The sequence below is a fragment of the Triturus cristatus genome, chromosome 6 (assembly GCF_964204655.1).
Source record: "Triturus cristatus chromosome 6, aTriCri1.1, whole genome shotgun sequence".
Taxonomy (NCBI): domain Eukaryota; kingdom Metazoa; phylum Chordata; class Amphibia; order Caudata; family Salamandridae; genus Triturus; species Triturus cristatus.
In genome coordinates, this window is record NC_140589.1 from 56,382,893 (window position 1) to 56,405,114 (window position 22,222).

Consider the following 22,222-nt stretch of genomic DNA (forward strand, 5'->3'; position numbering starts at 1 on the left):
TGTCTCCACTGCTGCCGCCAATGCCGAGTCTGTGGACATCCTGCGGCAGTTGCAGGTTGGTCAGGCTACGATGCTTAATGTCCTCCATGGCCACAGCCAAGTGCTCAACAACATGGAGGCATACTTGGAGGGCATTTCAGCATCGCAGGCTGACCAACGCAACTTGCTGCGGTCTATTGACTCAACACTGACTGCAGCAGTGGGTCTCCTGCAGCACTTCGTCCCACCCCCTACCCATGCCCCATCCACACTTCCCACTCCCATGCCTGTCCCACGTACACCCAGACGTCAGCATGCACACACCCCACCAGACACAGGCACCACACCAGCAGGGAAGGACAAGCGCACACCTCCTGGCACCCACACACAGGGTGAAGTAGGCACACCCACTGGGTCGGGGGGCAAACGTAAGACCCGCAGCCAGAGTGGGAGTCCGCATTCTGCAAAATCCACTCCCTCCAAATCCACTCCTCTCAGCTCTCCTGGCCACAAATCCAGCAAAGACTCCTTCATGGCCGCTCTGTCCCTGAGCCCCACAGTGACACCACCCCGCAAGCGGTCAAAGGAGTCCCCGGTCAGGGTGGTTGAGTCCCCCCCCTGTCCACACCCTCCCCGGGTAGCGCTGCGACCCATCCCTGTGACCCCCCCCCCCCTCCTTGGGGCCTGTGGTTCCTTCGGGTGCAGGGGAGACGCTGGGCGACCTGGCAGTAGTGTGCAGCGCCGTGCTCCAATCCACCTTTGGCGCTGCCCCACCCCCTGTGTTGGAGTCGTCCATCCCTGCACCCACAACACCTACCCTTGCCCCTCCTGTCCCTGCGGTGCCTGGTCCTTCCCCCCAACATGATGCCCCCCCCTGTGGAAGACAAAGGAGTCTGACTGTGCAGGCAAGCTAGGGGACACACGTACCACTGTGTCCCCCATCCTGATTTGAGTCATGGACTGCCCTATGGGCCTTGTATATATTGACATTTATGATGATTATTACTTACATCCTGCTGAATAAAGCAATTTGTTTTTTCCTTGGAACACTACTGTTTATCTGGTATTGCTGTTGGTGGACCTGCTCCATGATTTTGGGTGGTGATAATGTGTTGGGTGTGTGGGAAATGTAGTCTTGTGCTGGTCATAGGGTGGACCCTGGTAGCTGTGTGCCATCACAAGCTGTTGGCTAAATTACTTTGTTCATGTAAGCAGTTACTGCATGGTGACATCGTCCCAAGGTGTGTTCCTTCCTCTGTGTAACCTGACATCTTCCCTGCAGGGTGTTTCCACTATGTGGTGCTGATGGGAAACATCCTTTACCACGCAACCATTACAACGCGGTATGGTTACATCGTGGTTTTAACAACGCAAGTCGTTACACCGACTTGCACTGGAGGGCGCTGTAGGATAAGGAATAGTGTGAATTACTTTCCAACACCTTCCCTACTGTACGTAGACTGGAGTTGGAATAGTAATTCACACTATTCCTATGTCCAGCGCCCTCCAACGCAAGTCGATGTAACGACTTGCGTTGTTAAAACCGCGATGTAACATACCGCGTTGTAATGGTACGCGTTGTTACATCATACATCCGGTGCTGAGCTGTGTCTACATCATCTGGGTGTGTGATGGACTCCTTCAACTTTGCACATGCATGCTGAGCGATGTCTCCACCTGCATCATTCGTGGCATCCTTGGTGGTCACTGTACTTGTGTATGTAGACTGTTGACATGACTTCATGTGGACATGTTCTCTTTTAGGAGCTATGCATGTGTGTACTCCCAGCCTCGCACACATGTGGTACATGTACTGCAGGGTCTTTGTGCACCTGACTTCCATTTGTGGGCATTGTATCTGTGGCTACTCCACCCTTTGCGTTCCATGGGCACTGCTGGGAGGACTCTACACCCACCCCTCCTGTGTCTGGGCACTGCTGGGAGGACTCTGCACACACCCCTCCTGTGTCTGGGCACTGCTGGGAGTGAGAGGCACCCACCCCTCCTGTGTCTGGGCACTGCTGGGAGGACTCTGCACCCACCCCTCCTGTGTCTGGGCACTGCTGGGAGGACTCTGCACCCACCCCTCCTGTGTCTGGGCACTGTTGGGAGGACTCTGCACACACCCCTCCTGTGTCTGGGCACTGCTGGGAGTGATAGTCACCCACCCCTCCTGTGTCTGGGCACTGCTGGGAGGACTCTACACCCACCCCTCCTGCGTCAGGGCACTGCTGGGAGGACTCTGCACCCACCCCTCCTGTGTCTGGGCACTGCATGGACAGGGAGTGATAGGCACCCACCCCTCCTGTGTCTTGGCACTGCTGGGAGGACTCTGCACCCACCCCTCCTGTGTCTGGGCACTGCTGGGAGGACTCTGCACACACCCCTCCTGTGTCTGGGCACTGCTGGGAGTGATAGGCACCCACCCCTCCTGTGTCTGGGCACTGCTGGGAGGACTCTACACACACCCCTCCTGCGTCTGGCCATGAGGGTGAGGGTATGGTCTGTACATACACTGTTGGGGTTGGGGTACGCTCCATACATACGCGGGTGGGGGTACGGTCCGTACATACACTGTTGGGGTGGGGGTACGCTCCATACATACGCGGGTGAGGGTACGGTCCGTACATACACTGTTGGGGTGGGGGTACGCTCCATACATACGCGGGTGGGGGTACGGTCCGTACATACACTGTTGGGGTGGGGGTATGCTCCATACATACGCAGGTAAGGGTACGGTCCGTACATACACTGTTGGGGTGGGGGTACGCTCCATACATACGCGGGTGAGGGTACGGTCCGTACATACACTGTTGGGGTGGGGGTACGCTCCATACATACGTGGGTGGGGGTACGGTCCGTACATACACTGTTGGGGTGGGGGGTACGCTCCATACATACGCGGGTGTGGGTACGGTCCATACATACACTGTTGGGGTGGGGGTACGCTCCATACATACGCGGGTGAGGGTACGGTCCGTACATACACTGTTGGGGTGGGGGTACGCTCCATACATATGCGGGTGAGGGTACGGTCCGTACATACACTGTTGGGGTGGGAGTACGCTCCATACATACGCGGGTGGTGGTACGGTCCGTACATACACTGTTGGGGTGGGGGTACGCTCCATACATACGCGGGTGGGGGTACGGTCCGTACATACACTGTTGGGGTGGGGGTACGCTCCATACATACGTGGGTGGGGGTACGGTCCGTACATACACTGTTGGGGTGGGGGGTACGCTCCATACATACGCGGGTGTGGGTACGGTCCGTACATACACTGTTGGGGTGGGGGTACGCTCCATACATACGCGGGTGAGGGTACGGTCCGTACATACACTGTTGGGGTGGGGGTACGCTCCATACATATGCGGGTGAGGGTACGGTCCGTACATACACTGTTGGGGTGGGAGTACGCTCCATACATACGCGGGTGGTGGTACGGTCCGTACATACACTGTTGGGGTGGGGGTACGCTCCATACATACGCGGGTGGGGGTACGGTCCGTACATACACTGTTGGGGTGGGGGTACGCTCCATACATACGCGGGTGAGGGTACGGTCCGTACGAACAAGTTACTTACCTTCGGTAACAATGTATCTGTAAGAAACATTAGTTAGTTAGATTCCTCACCTTAGAATATCCCCAGGCGTCAGACTGGATCCGGAAGATTTTTCGTCAGCAATACCCCTTGCGCGTCGCTAGGCGTCGTCTGCGGCTCCGCGTCCGTCGTCGGCGTCGTGCGCCGGGATGACGTCGTCGGAGTACTTAGATGCCGCCCTCGCGCGCTGACGTCAGTTCTTGTACATAGCCTTCCGCGCCAGGAACGCAGAGCCATGCAAAGACCGACACTGGTGCCATAAATAAAATCTAGGGGCCTGAAAGGACAACCTTAACCCTAGAAGTCAGTTCGCAGAACGGGGAGGATGGGTGGGTCGGTGAGGAATCTAACTAACTAATGTTTCTTACAGATACATCGTTACCGAAGGTAAGTAACTTGTTCATCTGAAAGAAACACGTTAGTTAGATTCCTCACCTTAGAATAGATACCCAAGCAATACCATCCCCGGTGGTGGGTCTGCGAACCAAGATCACACCAGAAAGTCCTGGAGGACAGAACGGCCAAAGAAGCCATCCCTCCGGACTTGGCTGTCAAGGCAATAATGCCTGGCAAACGTGTGTAGCGAAGCCCACGTCGCCGCCTGACAGATGTCCTGCAAAGGGACTCCCCGTCCCAAGGCAGTAGTAGCCGCCGTGGCCCGAGTAGAATGGGCGCGCAGCCCAACAGGAGGGTCCTTTTTAGCCAAGGAATAGCAAATCTTTATACACAAAACGACCCACCGAGAGATGGTCCGTTTGTGCACAGCTTTCCCCTTCTTAGCGCCCACGTACCCAACAAAAAGCTGGTCGTCCACCCGGAACTGTTTTGTGCGATCCAGATAAAAGGAGAGCGCACGTTTTGGGTCCAGACGGTGGAGCCTCTCTTCCTCTTTGGAAGGATGCGGAGGCGGAAAGAAGGTGGGCAAGGTGACAGACTGCCCAAGGTGAAATGGAGTCACCACTTTAGGAAGAAAGGAGGGACGAGGCCGAAGGACAACCTTGTCCGGATGAACAGATAGAAAAGGAGGCTTTGAAGATAAAGCCTGGAGCTCACTCACCCGTCTAGCCGAGGTGATGGCCACCAGAAAAGCAGTCTTAAGAGTCAGAAGACGAAGAGGACAATTGTGAAGAGGCTCGAAGGGAGCGCACATCAGGAATGTCAATACCAGATTCAAGCCCCACTGAGGCATTACAAAAGGGACAGGAGGGAACGTGTGTGTAATGCCTTTGAGAAAGCGATGACTCCCAGAACATGTTGAGATGACTCCCAGAACATGTTCTACTGTGGGACTGGGAGTGATTGTTATGCGATCTGGCACATCGGAGAGAGAGTGGAGCGTACTGGCACAGAAGCACGACTTGGCATAGGCGCACGACTTGCATAGGCGCACGACTTGGCATAGGCGCGTATGGAACAGCCTGGTGCAGGAGGGAGCCGAACGGTTGCCACAGAGATTATATCATTTGCAGTGTTGTTGCTTATCCTTTGAGAAGCATCATTTGGCATATTGCCTTCCTGTGGTCTTCCCAGGTCAGATGTTGCTGCAAGTAATATGGGTGCCGCTCGAAAGCTGAGGAATCAAACGCAGGCAAACCGGATGGACACAGCCTTCTACTGCTAGAAAGGTCATCATTGAGGACAATCACGCCGAGTGACGACGGAACTGGCCCGGGGCTTTTAGCTCTTCATTTTTATCTTTCCTGACGGGACTGCGAGGACCAGGGTGCACTTGAGACCGCTGACGACCTGCACCTGGCTCCTCTTCCCGCTCCTCCCCCGGCCACTACATTAAGCCTCGCGGCCCCCGCTTCGCGGGAGCCGCTCGAAAGCTGAGGAATCAAACGCAGGCAAACCGGATGGACACAGCCTTCTACTGCTAGAAAGGTCATCATTGAGGACAATCACGCCGAGTGACGACGGAACTGGCCCGGGGCTTTTAGCTCTTCATTTTTATCTTTCCTGACGGGACTGCGAGGACCAGGGTGCACTTGAGACCGCTGACGACCTGCACCTGGCTCCTCTTCCCGCTCCTCCCCCGGCCACTACATTAAGCCTCGCGGCCCCCGCTTCGCGGGAGCCGCTCGAAAGCTGAGGAATCAAACGCAGGCAAACCGGATGGACACAGCCTTCTACTGCTAGAAAGGTCATCATTGAGGACAATCACGCCGAGTGACGACGGAACTGGCCCGGGGCTTTTAGCTCTTCATTTTTATCTTTCCTGACGGGACTGCGAGGACCAGGGTGCACTTGAGACCGCTGACGACCTGCACCTGGCTCCTCTTCCCGCTCCTCCCCCGGCCACTACTCCCGCCCCCTTCATAGTCCTTATTCTTCCTACCTGGCCTCGCGTAAGCGGGACGCGTGCGGGGCGTAGTCCGGGGTGAAGCCCGGGCTAAGGGCGGGCCGCCTAAGGCCGTCCGAGGACGATTGAGGACGGGCCGGGCCCCTACCCTAACATTTGACATCTAATGGTGAGACTACTTATAACGGTTGTTGTCTTAAAGTCTTCTATGCTGTAGTTCATTCAGTAGCCTATTTCAGGTTATTCGCTTCAATTATATCCCTACTGTTCGTTGTCAAACGCATTATCATGGCATCAAACGCTGACAAATCACGATTTCTAACAGTTAATACTTCCAAAGGACCTGTCTCTGGCACTATCGATCAATTCTTTAAGCGCGTTTCGACAGTGTTGGAGAAGGAAATAGCGGACACAGAAAAGCGCTTATCCTTAGATCTGCTAGTAGGTAAACGCTCCTCACTGGGAAAAATTGGTAATGCTGTTTCGCCAGAGGTGCCGATCAAGGGTACTTCAATTTCTGGCCCCTGCGTGATCCATGGAATGAGTGAAGAAGTGACCGTGGTCAATACTCCCTCTCTGATTTCTATCCCTGAGATCACTAGTAGCCCAACCTTGTCGGGACTATCAGCATCCCCGAACTTAGTCATTTCTTCCCCCCCGGTGGTAAAACGATGCTTACCAAGAAAGAGACGAGGGACACTTACTAGGACACTCATAGTTAAAAAGAAGAAGGTCCAACCCTCAACCCAAAAACCGAATCACATAGTTCCCTCGGCACCACTTACCCTTCCCTCATATTCCAATGCTTCAGGTTCATTTCCTACCCAGGCTACAATGTCCGATTTATTAGAAAAAATCGAGACTAGGGTTAAATCTCTTTTATTGCCCCTTCTAGAAAGAACTAGACTAATAAGCTTGCACCTGAATGATCTAAACTCCCAAATGGAAAAGAACAACCTAGCATTATCAGATCTTCTAAATACTAAGGTGATAAGTAGTGTCAACGATCAAGCCCCCTCTTCCCCTTTAGAGGTGTCGCGACCCGCGACTAGTGATAACCCTACAACATCGTGCACCACGCAAGGGGAAGAGCGTGTGGATTCAATGGCCAATAATCCCAAATCTGATCCCATAGTAATCATAGAAGAACAAAAACGTAAAAACACAACAAACTCTCTGGGTTTAGAGCACATGAGAAAAAAGGCAATTGAGGATCACGAGAAGGATGAATGGTTACTTCAGCCACAACATATTTCAGTAACCAACAGAGTGGATCTTCCTCCAGAATCTGCTCCGTACACGATCATTATGACAGGGGTTCCCGAACTATCGGAGGGGGTAAGGGAGGATTTCTACGCACTGAAAAATAAGACCATTCATTGGCTGAATCAGAATAGACCCCTCCCAGCTCATATAAACGGAGAAATATTGATGGTCAGACGCACTTGCTGGGTAGGCACGAGGCCAAAAGATAAGAAGGGGGACGCCATAATTATAAATTTTAGAGACTACAGAGCGGTTAGGTGTATAGGAGATTGGTTTGAATCCAGGGGGGAGGATACGATTACCACGCATTTTGTTAACTACTTCTATCCAAGAGAATTGATTTCCCGCCCTAAACCATTTAGAATAAACGATTTCCAATTCAATTGGAGGGAAGTAGATAATCGTCTTCCCCACCCGGCTGCTCGTAACCTTTCTTCACGTTTCCAACCGCTAAATAGGTTTCCGATAAGTAGGGTACCGTTTAACAACTACCAGTCTCTTCAGCCCCCAAATCAGGCATATTGGAATAATCATTCCCAGCTAAACCAGAAACTTAATATCCCCACCTCTAATCCCTATGCAGTTCTTTATGGTCTGGAAGACGTAGATTGACTCAGTACACCAGTTGCTCAACTACAAAACTCCCCAGTACCAAACCAAACCCCTATGAGTAACACTGATCAAGTAAAAAATGTAGCGTCCCACAGGACAAAATTAGGTTCTTCTCCCTTAGTAACTAACTCCCCATTGCCCAGAAGCTCTGACACTATCACAATGAGGAATACCCCTAGCAAATTAATTAAGTTACAGGGGGGTATAGCGAACAAAGCTCGAGACAACCCCCTAGCTACGAAAGTAACCCACACGAATGATAGCCCAGATATGAGTAACGCGGACAATATAATAAAGATAATGTCATGGAACATTGCGGGTCTAAGTTCCAAAATAGCAGATGGGACCCTAATAGACTCTGTTCAAGACTTTCAAATAATCAGCTTGCAAGAGACGTGGTCCGTCAGCGAACTACATTTGATGGGCTACAAAACATATTTTTCAGCGGCAACTGCAGGTCCGCGTGGTAGGGCAAAAGGGGGTCTGACGGTGTACATAAAAAATACAATTCCTGGACTCAAAGTAGCTAGTCTCTGCCTACACCCTAATTACCAATTACTGAAACTCTCATTCACGAGAAGGCGGGTAACATACTTGGTAAATATCTATGACAACCTCTTGGAGTGTGAGAGCCTAGAATTGCTTGGATCTTTACGTAATAAACTTTCAAATCTAACAAGCAAAGTCCAAGGAACGGATGTTCCGAGCATTGTTTGGGGTGGGGACTTTAATCTCCACCCTTGTGGTGTGAAAAATAGTAGTATATGTGGGGTTGCTGATGAAACTGATAACCAGGTGATCCATTTTAGTCATACCAGGAAGGGTGACCTTTTGAATGAAATATTGTCGGAATTGGGTTTAGCGATTTTAAACAAACTTGATATTTCATCGGATCAGCTCCAGGCTACTTATTTGGGCAGGGGTTGGGCAACAACGATCGATTATTTCCTGATCTCAACACATTTGGTAAGCAGAGCTCAGAATTTCAGATTATTAGCTTCCGCATTAAGTGACCACGCAGCCTTGGCTTTTAACCTGATCACTGAAAAGGGAAAATTCAAACCATATTCCTTGATGACTGCCCTCTCCCAGAATAACATCCATCTTGCAAAAATGAATGGTTTCACTATAGGGTGGGGGAAGATAGATCCGGAAGTTATAACCACGAAGGTGATTCAAGCAACATATCCCGCCATTGTGAAGTGTTTAGATGGTGACATCAGCCAAGAGGAAGTGTTGCACAATTTTGGTATAATCTTGGAGGTAGCAAAAAACCTACTAACACGCAAGAATAAAGGGAAAACAAACCAGAAAAAAGGATGGTTTAATCATGAATGCACGGCAGCCAATAAACTTTTAAAAACTGCCCTGACAAACCCTGATAAAGATCAAGATGAGATCCGCAGGCTAAGGAGGTTATACCGTTTAGCCTGCAAAACAAGGAAGCAGAAAATAAAACAATCTTTATGGGACCAGCTACAAGAAAGCTCACTATCTAGAAATGGGGCACTGTTCTGGAGGGTAGTGAAGACTCCTTTCCTGACAGATAGCTGTGATCAACCAACAATTGAGGTAGCAATCGATGGCCCAACATGGGCTAATCATTTCTCAAAAGTATTCAGGAAAACGCAAGTCCCTGATACACTAGAGCCAGAAAACGTTATCCCCCTAGAAATGTTAATTCCGATTGCCCTAAATTTTGATCTCCAGGAAATCATAAAAGCTGTCCAGGCAAGTAAAAGTGGGAAAGCCCCCGGCCCAGATGGAATACCGATCGATTTTTTCAAGTTTAAACTCGATCTCTGGGCTCCAATTCTAAAGGTGGTCTTTGACGCCACCATGCAATGTGGTCTACTTGAAACGTGGTCCCAATCGATCATGATTCCGGTCTTCAAAAAGGGGAACAGAAATGATGTGTCGTGTTATCGGCCAATATCATTGCTGGACTCACTTGGCAAAGTATTGGGGAGGGTGGTGTTACAGCGACTGCAAGAGTGGGCGGAAGACCATAATATATTATCTGACTTACAGTTCGGCTTTCGGGAGGGCTTTGGCACTATAGAGCAGGCACTTAATTTAAGCTTATTGGTGGGAAAATATGTAACAGCTAAAGAAGGTAAACTTTGCATGGCTTATGTCGATCTTTCTGCGGCATTTGACTGTGTTTCCCATTCCAAGCTATGGTCCGTTCTTACTGCCTTAGGCATCGATTTGGCCCTGGTGAACCTCCTTCGTGCACTATACTCAGATGCCTCGTCCCGGGTCCGTTTTGGAGCCCGGGGCGAGGTATCTGAGTCCTTTGGGGTGGAACGTGGGGTGAGGCAGGGTTGTGTCCTGGCCCCCTTTCTTTTCTCTCTCTACACAAATGGTCTGGAGGTGGAGATGTTGCAAGGGGCTCAGGACCTTCCTCGTATAAAAGACCGCCTCATCCCAGCGCTTCTCTACGCGGATGACGCAGTAATTATAGCGCGTACTCCGCGAGAGTTGCAAAAATCGCTAGATAGGTATTCTAAGTTCATGGGTAACTTGGACCTTAAAATAAACATCAAAAAAACCTATGTGATGGTGGCAGGGAAAGATAGGAAGCGGGGAAAGGCCATCTTCCTAGATAAAGAGAGGTTGGAGTTTACTATTCAATACCCGTATCTCGGAGTTATGATTGATGAAAAGCTCAATTGGAAAGCCGCAATTGACGCTAGAAAACATCATCTTCTGCGAGCTATTATGGCCCTTATAAAATTTGCCCAAAAACTGGGGAAAAGACCTCCCGTAGAATTACTTCGCATTTATGTAGCGAAGTGCCAGTCAACCGCACTCTATGGGGCTGGTCTGTGGGGCCATAAAAACACACATGCTCTGCAAGTCGCAGAGAATATTTTCATGCGATTTCTTTTGATGACTCCGAAACGTGTGTCCACTTTCTCATGCCATGCTGAATTAGGCATGGCCCACATCGAGGATTTGGCAAAAATCCAACCCCTCTTACTATGGCGCCGTATCTGGTTATCATCAAGAAATCTAGTCACAAAGGCGATCGTAACAGACGTAATGTCTTTGGAGCATGTGGGTAAAATCGAGTGGCTAACATTTATAAAAAGATTTTTTACTGATTTAGGCTGTCCCAAATACTATGATAACCCTGAATCTATGTCTGAGATCTCTAAAAAAGAATTGAAAATTAGAGCTCTCTCGCATTTGGAAGAATTGCGGATAACCAAGGAGATAAGAAAGCCTTCTGTCCAACACTCCTTGATTGTTGCAACCACTCTGTATATCGAGCCATACCTGACATATGTGGATTTCCGATTTGAGCGTCTCCTGTTGACACGCTTTAGACTGAATATCTTCCATAAACTCGTGGCCTTTCCCAAACGTAACTCTTGGAAAGAGGCATCAGCGGTATGCCCATGTGATGATATTTCAGAACAAACAACCATGCATACCGTTCTGTTTTGTAAGTTTTATGCTGAACACCGCACTTTATGGCTGATTCCTCTGTTAAGATCTCTTGGTTTTAAAAGATGTCGTCCTGCTATGCTGCACCTCCAATTTCTTAACACCACACTGATCACAAAAACTGTGGCCACGTTTTTAAAATGCATTTATAACCATAGAACAAATCTTGGCTGAATTATCCCCTGTTATTTTAAATATCTGAATGTAACTCTATATTATGAAAGATATGAATTTTTGTATGTTCTTTTATGGTTATAATTGTTTATGTATAACCGAATAAAGATGATTTATTATTATTATTATTATTATTAAGCGTGTAACCACAGGGGACTTGAAAAGAGAAGGCTGATCAGGAAGCCGCAAGAAGGCGGAGATGGCAGCAAGATAACCTTTCAGGGTGCCCAGGGCAGAGCCCTGCCGGGCCAGAGAAAGAAGGAAGAGGAGAACCTCAGAAAGAGGGGCGGAAAGGGGATCCACAGCCTTTGCTGTGCACCATGCCACAAATTTGTTCCACCGGCAGGCGTATACCGACTTTGTGGAGGGACGCCTGGCTGCCAGAATGATATCACAGACTTCAGGAGGCAAGTCAAATGGCATCAACTGCCGCCGCTCAATCTCCACGCATGGAGGTGGAGGCTGGACAGGTTCGGGTGGAGGACTGTCCCCTGCTGCTGCGACAGAAGATCCTCCCGAAGGGGCAGACGTATCGGGGGATCGGTCAACATACTGAGTAGCTCGGGATACCAGTATCTTCGTGCCCAATCCGGAGCCACCAAGATGACTTGGGCCCGGTCGTGCCTGATCTTCTTCAGCACTCTGGGCAGAAGTGGTATAGGCGGAAAGGCGTACAACAGACCGCAACTCCACTCGTGACGAAAAGCGTCGCCGAGCGAGTGCCGCCTTGGAAATTCCAACGCGCAGAACTGCTGACATTGCGCGTTCTCTTCGGTGGCGAATAGATCTAACCAAGGCTCTCCCCACTGCTGAAAGAGACCTTGCGCCACTTCGGAGTTCAGACGCCATTCGTGATCCATCATGCACCGGCGGCTGAGTTCGTCTGCTCTGGCGTTCAGAGAGCCCGCCAGATGTTGAACCACTAGGGTGACGCCCTGGTGTTCCAGCCATGTCCAGAGGCGCAGAGCCTCCTGACAAAGGGTCCACGACCCCACCCCGCCCTGTTTGTTGCAATACCACATGGCGGTGGTGTTGTCCGTGAACACCTGCACGACACTTCCCCTGACAGAGGGAAGGAAGGCTTTCAGTGCAAGCCGGATCGCTCTCAACTCCAACAGGTTGATGTGGAGACGAGACTCCGCCGGAGACCAGAGGCCTCTGATCTCCGCCTCTCCCATATGGCCACCCCAACCCAGGAGGGACGCATCCGTCACTACGACATGCTCCGGTTGGGGAAGGGAGAGGCTCTTGCCCTTGACCCACTCGCGGTCCGTGAGCCACCACTGCAACTGCTGTGCAGTGCCCTCCGAGATCAAGACATGGTCGGACAGGTTGCCGTGATGCTGGGCCCACTGAAACTTCAGGTCCCACTGCAGAGCCCGCATGCGCCGCCTGGCGTGATGCACTAATAGGATGCAGGAGGCCATCAGCCCCAGAAGCCGCAACACTAGCCTGACCGAAACCCGGGATAGAGGCCGAAAGATGGGAATCAGGGCCTGTATATCCCGGACCCGCTGTTCCGGTGGATGGACCCGGAACTGCGCCGAATCGAGAACCGCTCCGATGAAGAGGAGCTTCTGAGAGGGATTCAGGTGTGACTTCGGCACGTTGATGGAAAACCCCAGCAAATGCAGGAGATCCGCCGTAGTCTGGAGGTGGGAGACGACTGCCTGGGGCGAGCCCGCCTTCAGCAACCAGTCGTCGAGATAGGGGAAGACTGGAACCCCTGATCTGCGCAGATGAGCTGCGACCACCGCCATCACTTTCGTGAACACCCGAGGGGCACTGGTGAGGCCGAAGGGGAGCACGGTAAACTGAAAGTGCTCTTGGCCCACCGTGAACCGCAGGTAACGCCGGTGGGCCGGCAGGACGGGGATATGGAAATATGCGTCCTGCAAGTCCAACGCTACCATCCAGTCTCCAGGGTCTAGGGCAGCTAAAACCTGAGCCAACGTTAGCATCTTGAACCTTTCCTTTCGGAGGAAGGCATTGACGTTCCGGAGGTCCAAGATAGGGCGTAGGCCCACCTTGCCCTTCTTGGGAACCAGAAAGTAGTGGGAATAACAACCACGACCTACTTCTGGACTCGGAACGCGCTCGACGGCCCCCTTGGCCAAGAGAGCCAAAACTTCCTCGCGGAGAAGATTCAAATGATCCCCCGAGATACGGTGGTGCTGCGGTGGCATGGCTGGAGGGGTCGTCTCGAAGGGGAGGGAGTAGCCCCTTCGGACGATTTGCAGCACCCACCTGTCCGATGTTATGGACCGCCAGTGGAGCAGGTGATGGCGAACTCTGCCGCCCACTGGCGTGGTATGGGCCTGAAAGCTCGGACTAGGAGGGCTTTGAGGCGGATGCTGCCGGGGTGGAAGTGGGCTGACCACGTCGGCCTCCATTTCCGCCACGGCGGAAGCCACATCCGCGACCGCGCGCAGGTTGGTTCTGCGGCTGGTGGCTTTGCGGACTGTCCGCCTTCTCACCAAACAGGCGAGTGCCATCAAAGGGCATGTCCATGAGGGTGGTCTGGACATCCCCGGAAAATGACGTGGACCGCATCCAGGCGTGGCGGCGGAGCGCCACCGTGGTGGAAATCGCCCGACCCAGCGAGTCCGTGGTGTCAAGCCCACATCGTATGGCGTGCCGTGCTGCATCCCTCCCATCGGCCAAAGCCTGGTTAAGACGCGTCCGGACCTCCTCCGGACACAGTGGCAGCACGTCCTCCACCGTATCCCACAGGGAATGGGAATAACGGTCCAAGAGACAGGCGGTATTTAAGGACCGCAGGCCCAAACTAAGGGACGAGAACAGTTTCTTGCCAAACTGCTCGAGTCTCTTGGAATCCCGGTCCGGCGGAGCGGTCGGGAAGGAGGATTGGGAGGTAGAGGCCTGGATAACCAGACTCTCGGGGGTGGGGTGTTGGGACAGGAAACTGGGGTCGCCCGGAGCAGGGCGGTGGCGCCTGGCAACGTTCCTATCCACAGGAGGAACTGTGGAGGGCTTGGACCAGGTGCCCTGCAGAACGTCAGTGAGGGCCTCGTTGAACGGCAGCAGAGGCTCTGTGGAGCTTGCTGAGGTTTGAAGCACCTCAGTGAGGATGTTAGTCCTCACAGCCACGGCAGGCAACTCGAGCCCAAGGGCCTCGGCCGCCTTGCGCAGCACCACAGAAAATGCGGCACCCTCCTCCGAAGCCACGGTCGGAGGAGAAGTGAATCCAGTGTCTGGCGAGGTGTCCAGCCCACTGGCCTCCCCCAGTTCATCTGCCCAGTCCTGAGAAAGCTGTGACTGAACAGCCATAGGGTCCTCGAACCCCTCCCAGTCGCCCCCTTCTTCCGATTCCTGATAAACAGGAGGAATGATCGGAACCGGACTGTAGAGATGGTAGGACTCAAGCGGCGTCGGATGCGGCGTCGGTCGACGCCGCTGCGGCGCCGGGTCCGGATGAGGGCTAAACTGGGGCGGTGTCGGCGCCAAGGGCGTCGGCGGCGCCGGAGGTGTAGGCGTGTGCGCCGGCGGCGCCGGTGACGGCGTCGGTGGTTCAGTCGCCGGCGCCGGTGGAGGAGTGACTAGGTCAACCGGCGTCGACTGGGGCCCAGGCATGGGCCCCGCGGGGACCTGCGGCGTCGAGACCGGAGTCGTCGACGGCGCCGGGGCCGGAGCCGCCGGCAGGCAAGTTCGCCCAGTCGAGTCCGCGGGGCCCGAAGGCGCGCCAGCGGGCGTCGACGGCGGGGCCAGGCTCCTCATGGCCGAGAGGAAGGCACTGATCTCCGCCGGCGCCGCGTCAGTCCCAGGGACCGGAAGGTATGGGGGCGGACGCGGCACCTGCGGCTCCGCCGGAGCCGCGGGGGTGGAACCACCCTGACCCTCGGCCGAGTCGCGCGACCGGCGAGGGGAGTCCGAAGAGCGGTGTCGCCTCTTGGACTTCTTTGAGCGTTTGGACTTACCCGACGACTTGGAGCCGGACGATCGATGGCGTCGGCTAGGGCTCCGTGAGCGATCCTTGGACCTCCTCCTGGACCGGGATCGCGCACGACGCGGAGCCGAGTGGCGAAGCTCGAGAAGCTTGCGGGACCGCTCCCGCCTAGCCTTCGAAGTCAGGGCCTGGCAGTCGTTGCACGACTCCGCGTCGTGGTCGGGGCCTAAGCAGTAGAGGCACCGGCGGTGGTAATCGGTCACCGACATCAGTCGATGGCAATCCTCGCAAGCCTTGAACCCAGGCATCCTACCGGCACCAGATGTCGACAGACAAGGATCAAAAATGATCAAAAAAGATTTAGTCAAAAAAGACTAAAAGGGGTAGCTCTCCCGGATCTGCGCTTACTGGCGCGGAAAAAGAAGAACTGACGTCAGCGCGCGAGGGCGGCGTCTAAGTACTCCGACGACGTCATCCCGGCGCACGACGCCGACGACGGACGCGGAGCCGCAGACGACGCCTAGCGACGCGCAAGGGGTATTGCTGACGAAAAATATTCCGGATCCAGTCTGACGCCTGGGGATATTCTAAGGTGAGGAATCTAACTAACGTGTTTCTTTCAGATATACACTGTTGGGGTGGGGGTACGCTCCATACATACGCAGGTGGGGGTACGGTCTGTACATACACTGTTGGGGTGGGGGTACGCTCCATACATATGCGGGTGAGGGTACGGTCCGTGTGGAATGCTTGTGCGGCCCGTACCCAGGCCTTTGGCACATGGGTACGGGCCGTACCGCCATTGTTGGGGTGACGTGGGTGTGGGCGTGGTACGACTCGTACCCACGCTCTTAAGGCGTGGGTACGGTACGTACCTGTATTGTTGTGTTGCCGGTTCGCGTCGTCGCCCACTTCCGTTGTGGCGGACGCTGGCGTTGCTGGACATGCCCCCACCCCCTCGAAGTGACCAGGACCTGGAGGTCAGGTATGTCCAGGGCATGTGTGCTGTGTGACTTGGGTGGGGGTTTTGTGTCCTGCCCCTGCCCCCTCCCCTTTGCCCCTGGGTGTTGTTCTGACCTTCTGTGGCGTCTGCGTCGGTACCTGTAGAGGAGGTCGACTGCTATGAGGGCCGGGATGACACGTAGGTTTGGGTCCATGTCTGTCCGTCGCGTATAGGTGCTCCTTGTGCGCGTCATCCTGATTTCCCAGCAGTTTTTGGCTGCCGGAAAATATTCTCCGTGCGGGATGACGTCGGTGCGAATCGTACTTCCTGGTTCGTGGAACGCAGGCTGCATACGTCCCGACGTCACGTCGGCGCTTTTCCGGATGTCATTTGTATGTTTATTTTCCTCGGTTGGTGTTTTGTACGAATCGTACGGAAATAGTGTTTCCGTGCGAATCTTACTTGCATGTTTGTAAAGTTTTAAAACCGGGTACGAGTCGGACGGAGAAAACCCTCCGTCCGACGGTTCGTACCCGGTTTCTCCAGGATCGGAATCGGCACCAGTGTGTCCCAACTCTATAGATAGATTGGTCCTAAGTTCCAGGAATACAGAACCCTAGCTGCATCCAGAAAGATAAAGGCAGGTAGCAACCCTAACACAGAGCAATTCTTAGAGATGCTCCTGCAGTATGACCTCCAGAATCCTGAGAGGCCAAAAGAGCAGAAAAACTCTGAGTTGGGCGGGCCTCAAGAAGAAGGGTCATCGGTAGCTCACCCCAATGACCCCAATTCTGAGCATTACCAGGAGTAGTCTGAGGACCCCTCACTGGCGAACTCTTAATACCCCAGTGAATAGTATAGATAGTACAGAGGGATTCCCTAGAGGTAGGTCCCCCTTTATTGCTCATGGGAGGTCGCAAAGCATCCAGCGGAGGTCTAGGCACCCCTCTGTCAATTCAACCGCCTCTAATCACTCCATAGGGACCTCCATCTCTAGCAGAGGGAGGACTCCTTAGAAAGGAGTACCATCTGCTCAAACTTGAGAAAGCCAAGCTCCAAATCAAGAAAGAAAAGATGGCCCTTGATAAGGAGACCCTGGAAGTTCAGAGGGCTAGGAAGAATTTGGGACTATGATCCAATGGTGGCAGTACTATCAATCCTAGGGTCAGGAAACATTCCTTTAATACTTGGAACTTGAGAAGGACAGTCCCTCCTTCCCAGGTGGGTGATGACATCCAGAATGGATCACTGTATTAGAGGGGGCCTGTAAAGTTCAGACGGTCTTTTAAGTGCAGTGGTGGCTATCCTGTGGCTCTCCTTTGCTAACAAAGGTAGAGACAAACTACCCGCTGTTAGGGAGGAAGATGCAGACCATTACTCAGTCTTGAAGAGTGCCCTCAAAGATGGGTTTGGTTGAACCACTGAACAGTACAGGATTACATTTTGGGACACACAGAAGGCACACACCCAAGACTGGGTAGATTTTGTATACAGTGCTATTAAGGCTCTGGAAGGCTGGCTTCAGGGAAGTAATGTACATTATTATGAGGGACTGTACAATTTATTGATGAGGGACCACATCCCAAATAGTTGTCAAAATCAACAACGGCATCAGTACCTGGTGGACTCTGATCTGACCTCCCCCGAAGAATTGGGAAAGAAGGCAAACAAATAGGTCTACACCAGGGTCAAGCAGAAATCTCATGGTGGTAGTCACCAGAAGAAGCAAGATTCTTCTAAAGCCCACGAGAAGGGTGGGAAGAAATATAATGACAAGAAAGAGTCTGCACAATGTCCCCAAAAGTGTTCCTCTGGGGGTGGGTCCCAAACCTCTTCCTCCTCCAACAAGAAACATTGGTGTTACCTGTGTAAGGAAAAAGGCCATAGAGCAAAAGATGCCAATTACTCTAAATCTGGCACCACACCAAGGAGACTACTACTACTGCTCCTAAAGCAACTAATGCCCGAGCACCAGTTCGAGTAGTAGTAGTGCCCCCAAGGGATTAGTAGAGTTAACCTTGGGCTCTGGAGTGGGTTCTGGCCTAGTCAGAACACCCACTCAGGTTATTCTTGTCTGTGACAGTGGCATGGAACTTACAGGGACACTGGAGCCAGTGTCACTATGGTGACAGAGGAACGTGTGTCTCCTGAACAGATCATAATTTGCCAAATTTACCAATTGACCAATGCTAGCAATGTCAGGACTGATCACTCCTTGGCAGTTGTGAATCTCAGCTGGGAAAGTGATATCTGGCCCTAAAAGAGATGTGGTATCTCCAGACCTACCTGTGGACTGTCTGTTGGGCAATGATTTAGAAACTTCAGTCTCATCTGAAGTGGAGTTCAGGACACATGCTGAGATGATGGGAATCTCACCCAGTGCCTTTGCCGTTACCATGGATAAAGCCAAACAGTTAAGCACTGAGGGAACAATGGATCCTGGAAGAATGGACCAGCCACGTCCCAAGAGAAGGAGCAGGAAGGGTAAAGATGTATCCTGCTCTCAGGCTCCCAGTGAGGATCAGTCTTCTGAGGAAGTTGAACTCAGCCACTGTCAAGGAACTATCCCAGAGGAACTTTGGCATGACACTGCAGAGTTCTTGGGGCAGGGGGTCTTCCAGGGCAGACTTGAGTCTGGAGCAGAAGACCTGCCCCTCTCTTGAACAACTCAGACAGCAAGTTGCTGTTGAGGAAGTAGGGAATGTCAGTGAGTACCATGGGATCTATTGGGTAGATGGGCTTCTGTTTTCTGGTGCCACCAGGAGGTTGTTTATACCTCAGAAATTCAGAGGTTTTCTATTGTTCCTAGCACATGACATTTCCCTTGCAGGACATCCTGGGCAAAGCAAGACTTGGGACAGGCTTTTCCCTCACTTTCACCAACCTGAATTAATCTCCCTTGGAGTGAAGGAGTCACTCCCCTGCATCTGCAGGCATGACCGGTCTGCTGTTCCTGACATCCCACAGACTTCCCGAGGATCAGCAACAAAGGTAGTGGTTCTACAACTTTCTCAAGGCCTGACCTGTTCTCTCCTCAATTTTGAGGCCAGTATCCCTCGTCAGAACTGCTGGAATGGAACCCTGTGCACCATGTCAACTTGCCGCTGCCAATGCTTGTTGGCTGTGGACTGCAGAGATCTTAAAGCTTCAAGAAGCTCCAGCCTCCAGAATCTCTTCCTGCAAAGTACCATGTCCTCACCCATTTTCTGCACCATGCCCCTTCCTTCTTGGTGAGCTGCTCGAAGTCCTCTTGCGACTCCTGTCCCTTTGGCCTGTGGGTCCTCCTGAGGCTCTTCTCCTGCTTCAGTGGGCTCCCCTGCTTGCTCTGGCCTGTTCTGGCTCTGAAGCTGTTGGTGATTCCATTACACCATGCAGGTCCCAATGTTGCTCTTTGCTCCTTTTTTGTTCTCCAAGCCAGTTGCGGCTATCAAGGCTTGTTGGTGCTCCCGCTGGACACCGAACAAACACCTAGTCACCGACACCTGACGTGGGACTGCTCATAGTGGCTCTTGGTCTTCCTCCCCATCATCTTGTCCTCACAGCTGCAGTGACAAGGTCAATATCCACTCGTCTGAACCCTCCAACATCGGTGGGCATTGCTCTTCTGTGCTTCCTTATCACTCCTGAGTGGCATAGACTCTGTCCTCTCTGCATGCATATTCTTCAATTTCAGAATCCTCCCTTGGATTCCATCGGACTTCTTCACCTTCTTCTCCAGAGGCACTTTTCTCAAAGTTTTCCATTGTCGTTTACAGAGGTTTCCGACGTCTCTTCCCCCCATTGCACCTGGCTTTACTGGTGTAGATAACTAGCACGCTGGGTATCTACAGTGGGGTGGATCTCCAACCTTCCATCCTCCAAGGGAATCTTTTGGGGTCCTTCCTCTGTAAAACTGTAACCCCGACTTCTCCATTGACTTCCATTGTGCACGCGGCTGTGTTCCCACTCTGCATACAGCCTCCGTGAGGTTCCTGGGTACTTACCTTGGGTGGTTCCTTGTGTCCCCCGTTCCTCTGGGTCTTCTGATCCAAGTCCCATCCTCTTCTGCAGTTCACATTCCACTTTCTTAATATATGGTTTGGTTTCCCCCTGGAGCCCACTGTATTTTGTGCCACTTACTTATTGCAATTGAAGCATTTTTGTGTATTGTGTTGACATCTCCGGGTAGGAGATATACCAATGTGTTAGTGAGTGTTGTGTAATAACCAGAAGTATTTTTATATAAACACTATGTGGTTCTTCTTCGTTTAACCGACACTACATATTTAAACTAGAAAAATAAGCTGCTTAATACTCTTTCAAGATAAGCCTGAAAGCTGCTCTCCACAACTACCACTTCAAGAACATTCTATGGTTATCAAAGACAGGTAAAATCACAATAAGGTTTGCCTGGATTAGTGCAAGGGGCATCACTTAAATAAGTGTGCATCATATACTAAGTCACTCTCCTACAACAACATAGTAGACATAACCTTTGACATAAAGCACATCCATAGTGCAAGAGATGCAGTAGTAGAAAAATTCTGACACTGGCAAATTGTATGTAATGTTTGGGCAAACGGATCCACCATTGCAAAAAGCTGGCCCTAATAGTGAAGGTAATTTTTGACATAAAGGGGCACCCACATTCTAAAAACAACTGGGTGAACTCATGGGGACTCTCAGGTTTTATTAGCCTGGCATGCCATTAAAGGACTTGAACATTTAGTGAGTGTCTTTTCAAAGTCTATGGCTCTTTAGCAAATTTATGTGAAAATTGTGCATTCAAACTTTTCTCAGGGGAGAGAATTCCCCACCCTCTGTTCTCCCCTTGAAGAATATTGAATTTTAATTGTGCAAATATTATGTAACTTCAGCGATGTTAATTATTCTGATGTCATCACGATTATGATCATGTGACATCACTTCTTGAGATGATTCAGGCTCAAAGGTCATATGATGCCACTTCTTGTAACATCATTACGGTGAAAGACTATATAATGTTACTTCCACTATCCCTGGCATTTTGGTGAATTGATGTCCATGCTTACTCCATAACAGATGTTTCGGCTCTACTCTTTCCAAGTCTTTCTTGTTATTGTTCTCACTTTTTAGTATTGGTTCAAGAGCTACACATGTTTGATTGGCCGTCTTTAGGTTCTGTACCTTCTGATAGTACACCGTCTTCATGATAAATCACTGCTACGAGCAGCCCCTAAAGGAATAAGGTAATCTCTGGGAGCCCAAATTAAATTTGAGAAAGCAGCGAATACGCGAGCAAAAGGATGCCTGTTTGAGATTCGGTGTGTTAAGTGCTTAATCACTCTTAAACAAGCTGAATACCGTTTAATAACTACACAGATTAGTATTTACCGGAGGAACAAAAATCAATTAATCATCCATACCAAATATTTTGTCAATGGACGCGTTGGACGGTAGTGTGCAATTAAACACAGAGAACTGTCTTTTTAAACGCTGTGGAATATCATTACGTCCTCCACCAGGATGTATCATAGCAGCTACAAACTGAACATCAACTACTGTAGTAAAATCACCAGGCTTCTCCAGATTGTACATTCCTTGCATTTCCATCATCTGGCGTACAATCTCATTTGTTACCTGCAATTTTAACACCATATCATTACAACAGCCACATTGTTAAACAATATAACATAACACACAAACAATTGCAAAGACAATAGGTGTGACTATTTTATCAGAGAAAGCGTTTCTTTATTGACTGGCTGGTTTGTCTGTGTGTGTGTGTGTGTGTGTGTATATTCGCAAATAAGGGAGTGGTTGGATGGATGCTGACATATTACACCCATTTTACAATATAAGCAATAATACACAGCAATAATGATGATGTTCTAAAAATATTACAAATTGCCAGTAGAATGCCAGAGCATGCATTTCATCATGGCTGGGCACCATTGTGCCAAGAATTCGTACCCCCACCATTATGCTACTTCGAGTATTACACCAGTGGTGGGCAAC

The 22,222-nt window shown here is 51.4% G+C and overlaps 1 protein-coding gene across 1 annotated transcript in view; it reads right to left on the reverse strand.

Annotated features, from left to right (window-relative positions):
- The window catches only part of DNAH8 (dynein axonemal heavy chain 8), a 13,985,216-nt gene that overhangs the window by 5,980,292 nt on the left and 7,982,702 nt on the right, over positions 1–22,222 (reverse strand). The window contains exon 57 of the mRNA XM_085610239.1: positions 21,631–21,844. Coding sequence (XP_085466365.1) covers positions 21,631–21,844 — 214 coding nt within the window. The remainder of the gene's footprint in view (positions 1–21,630; positions 21,845–22,222) is intronic.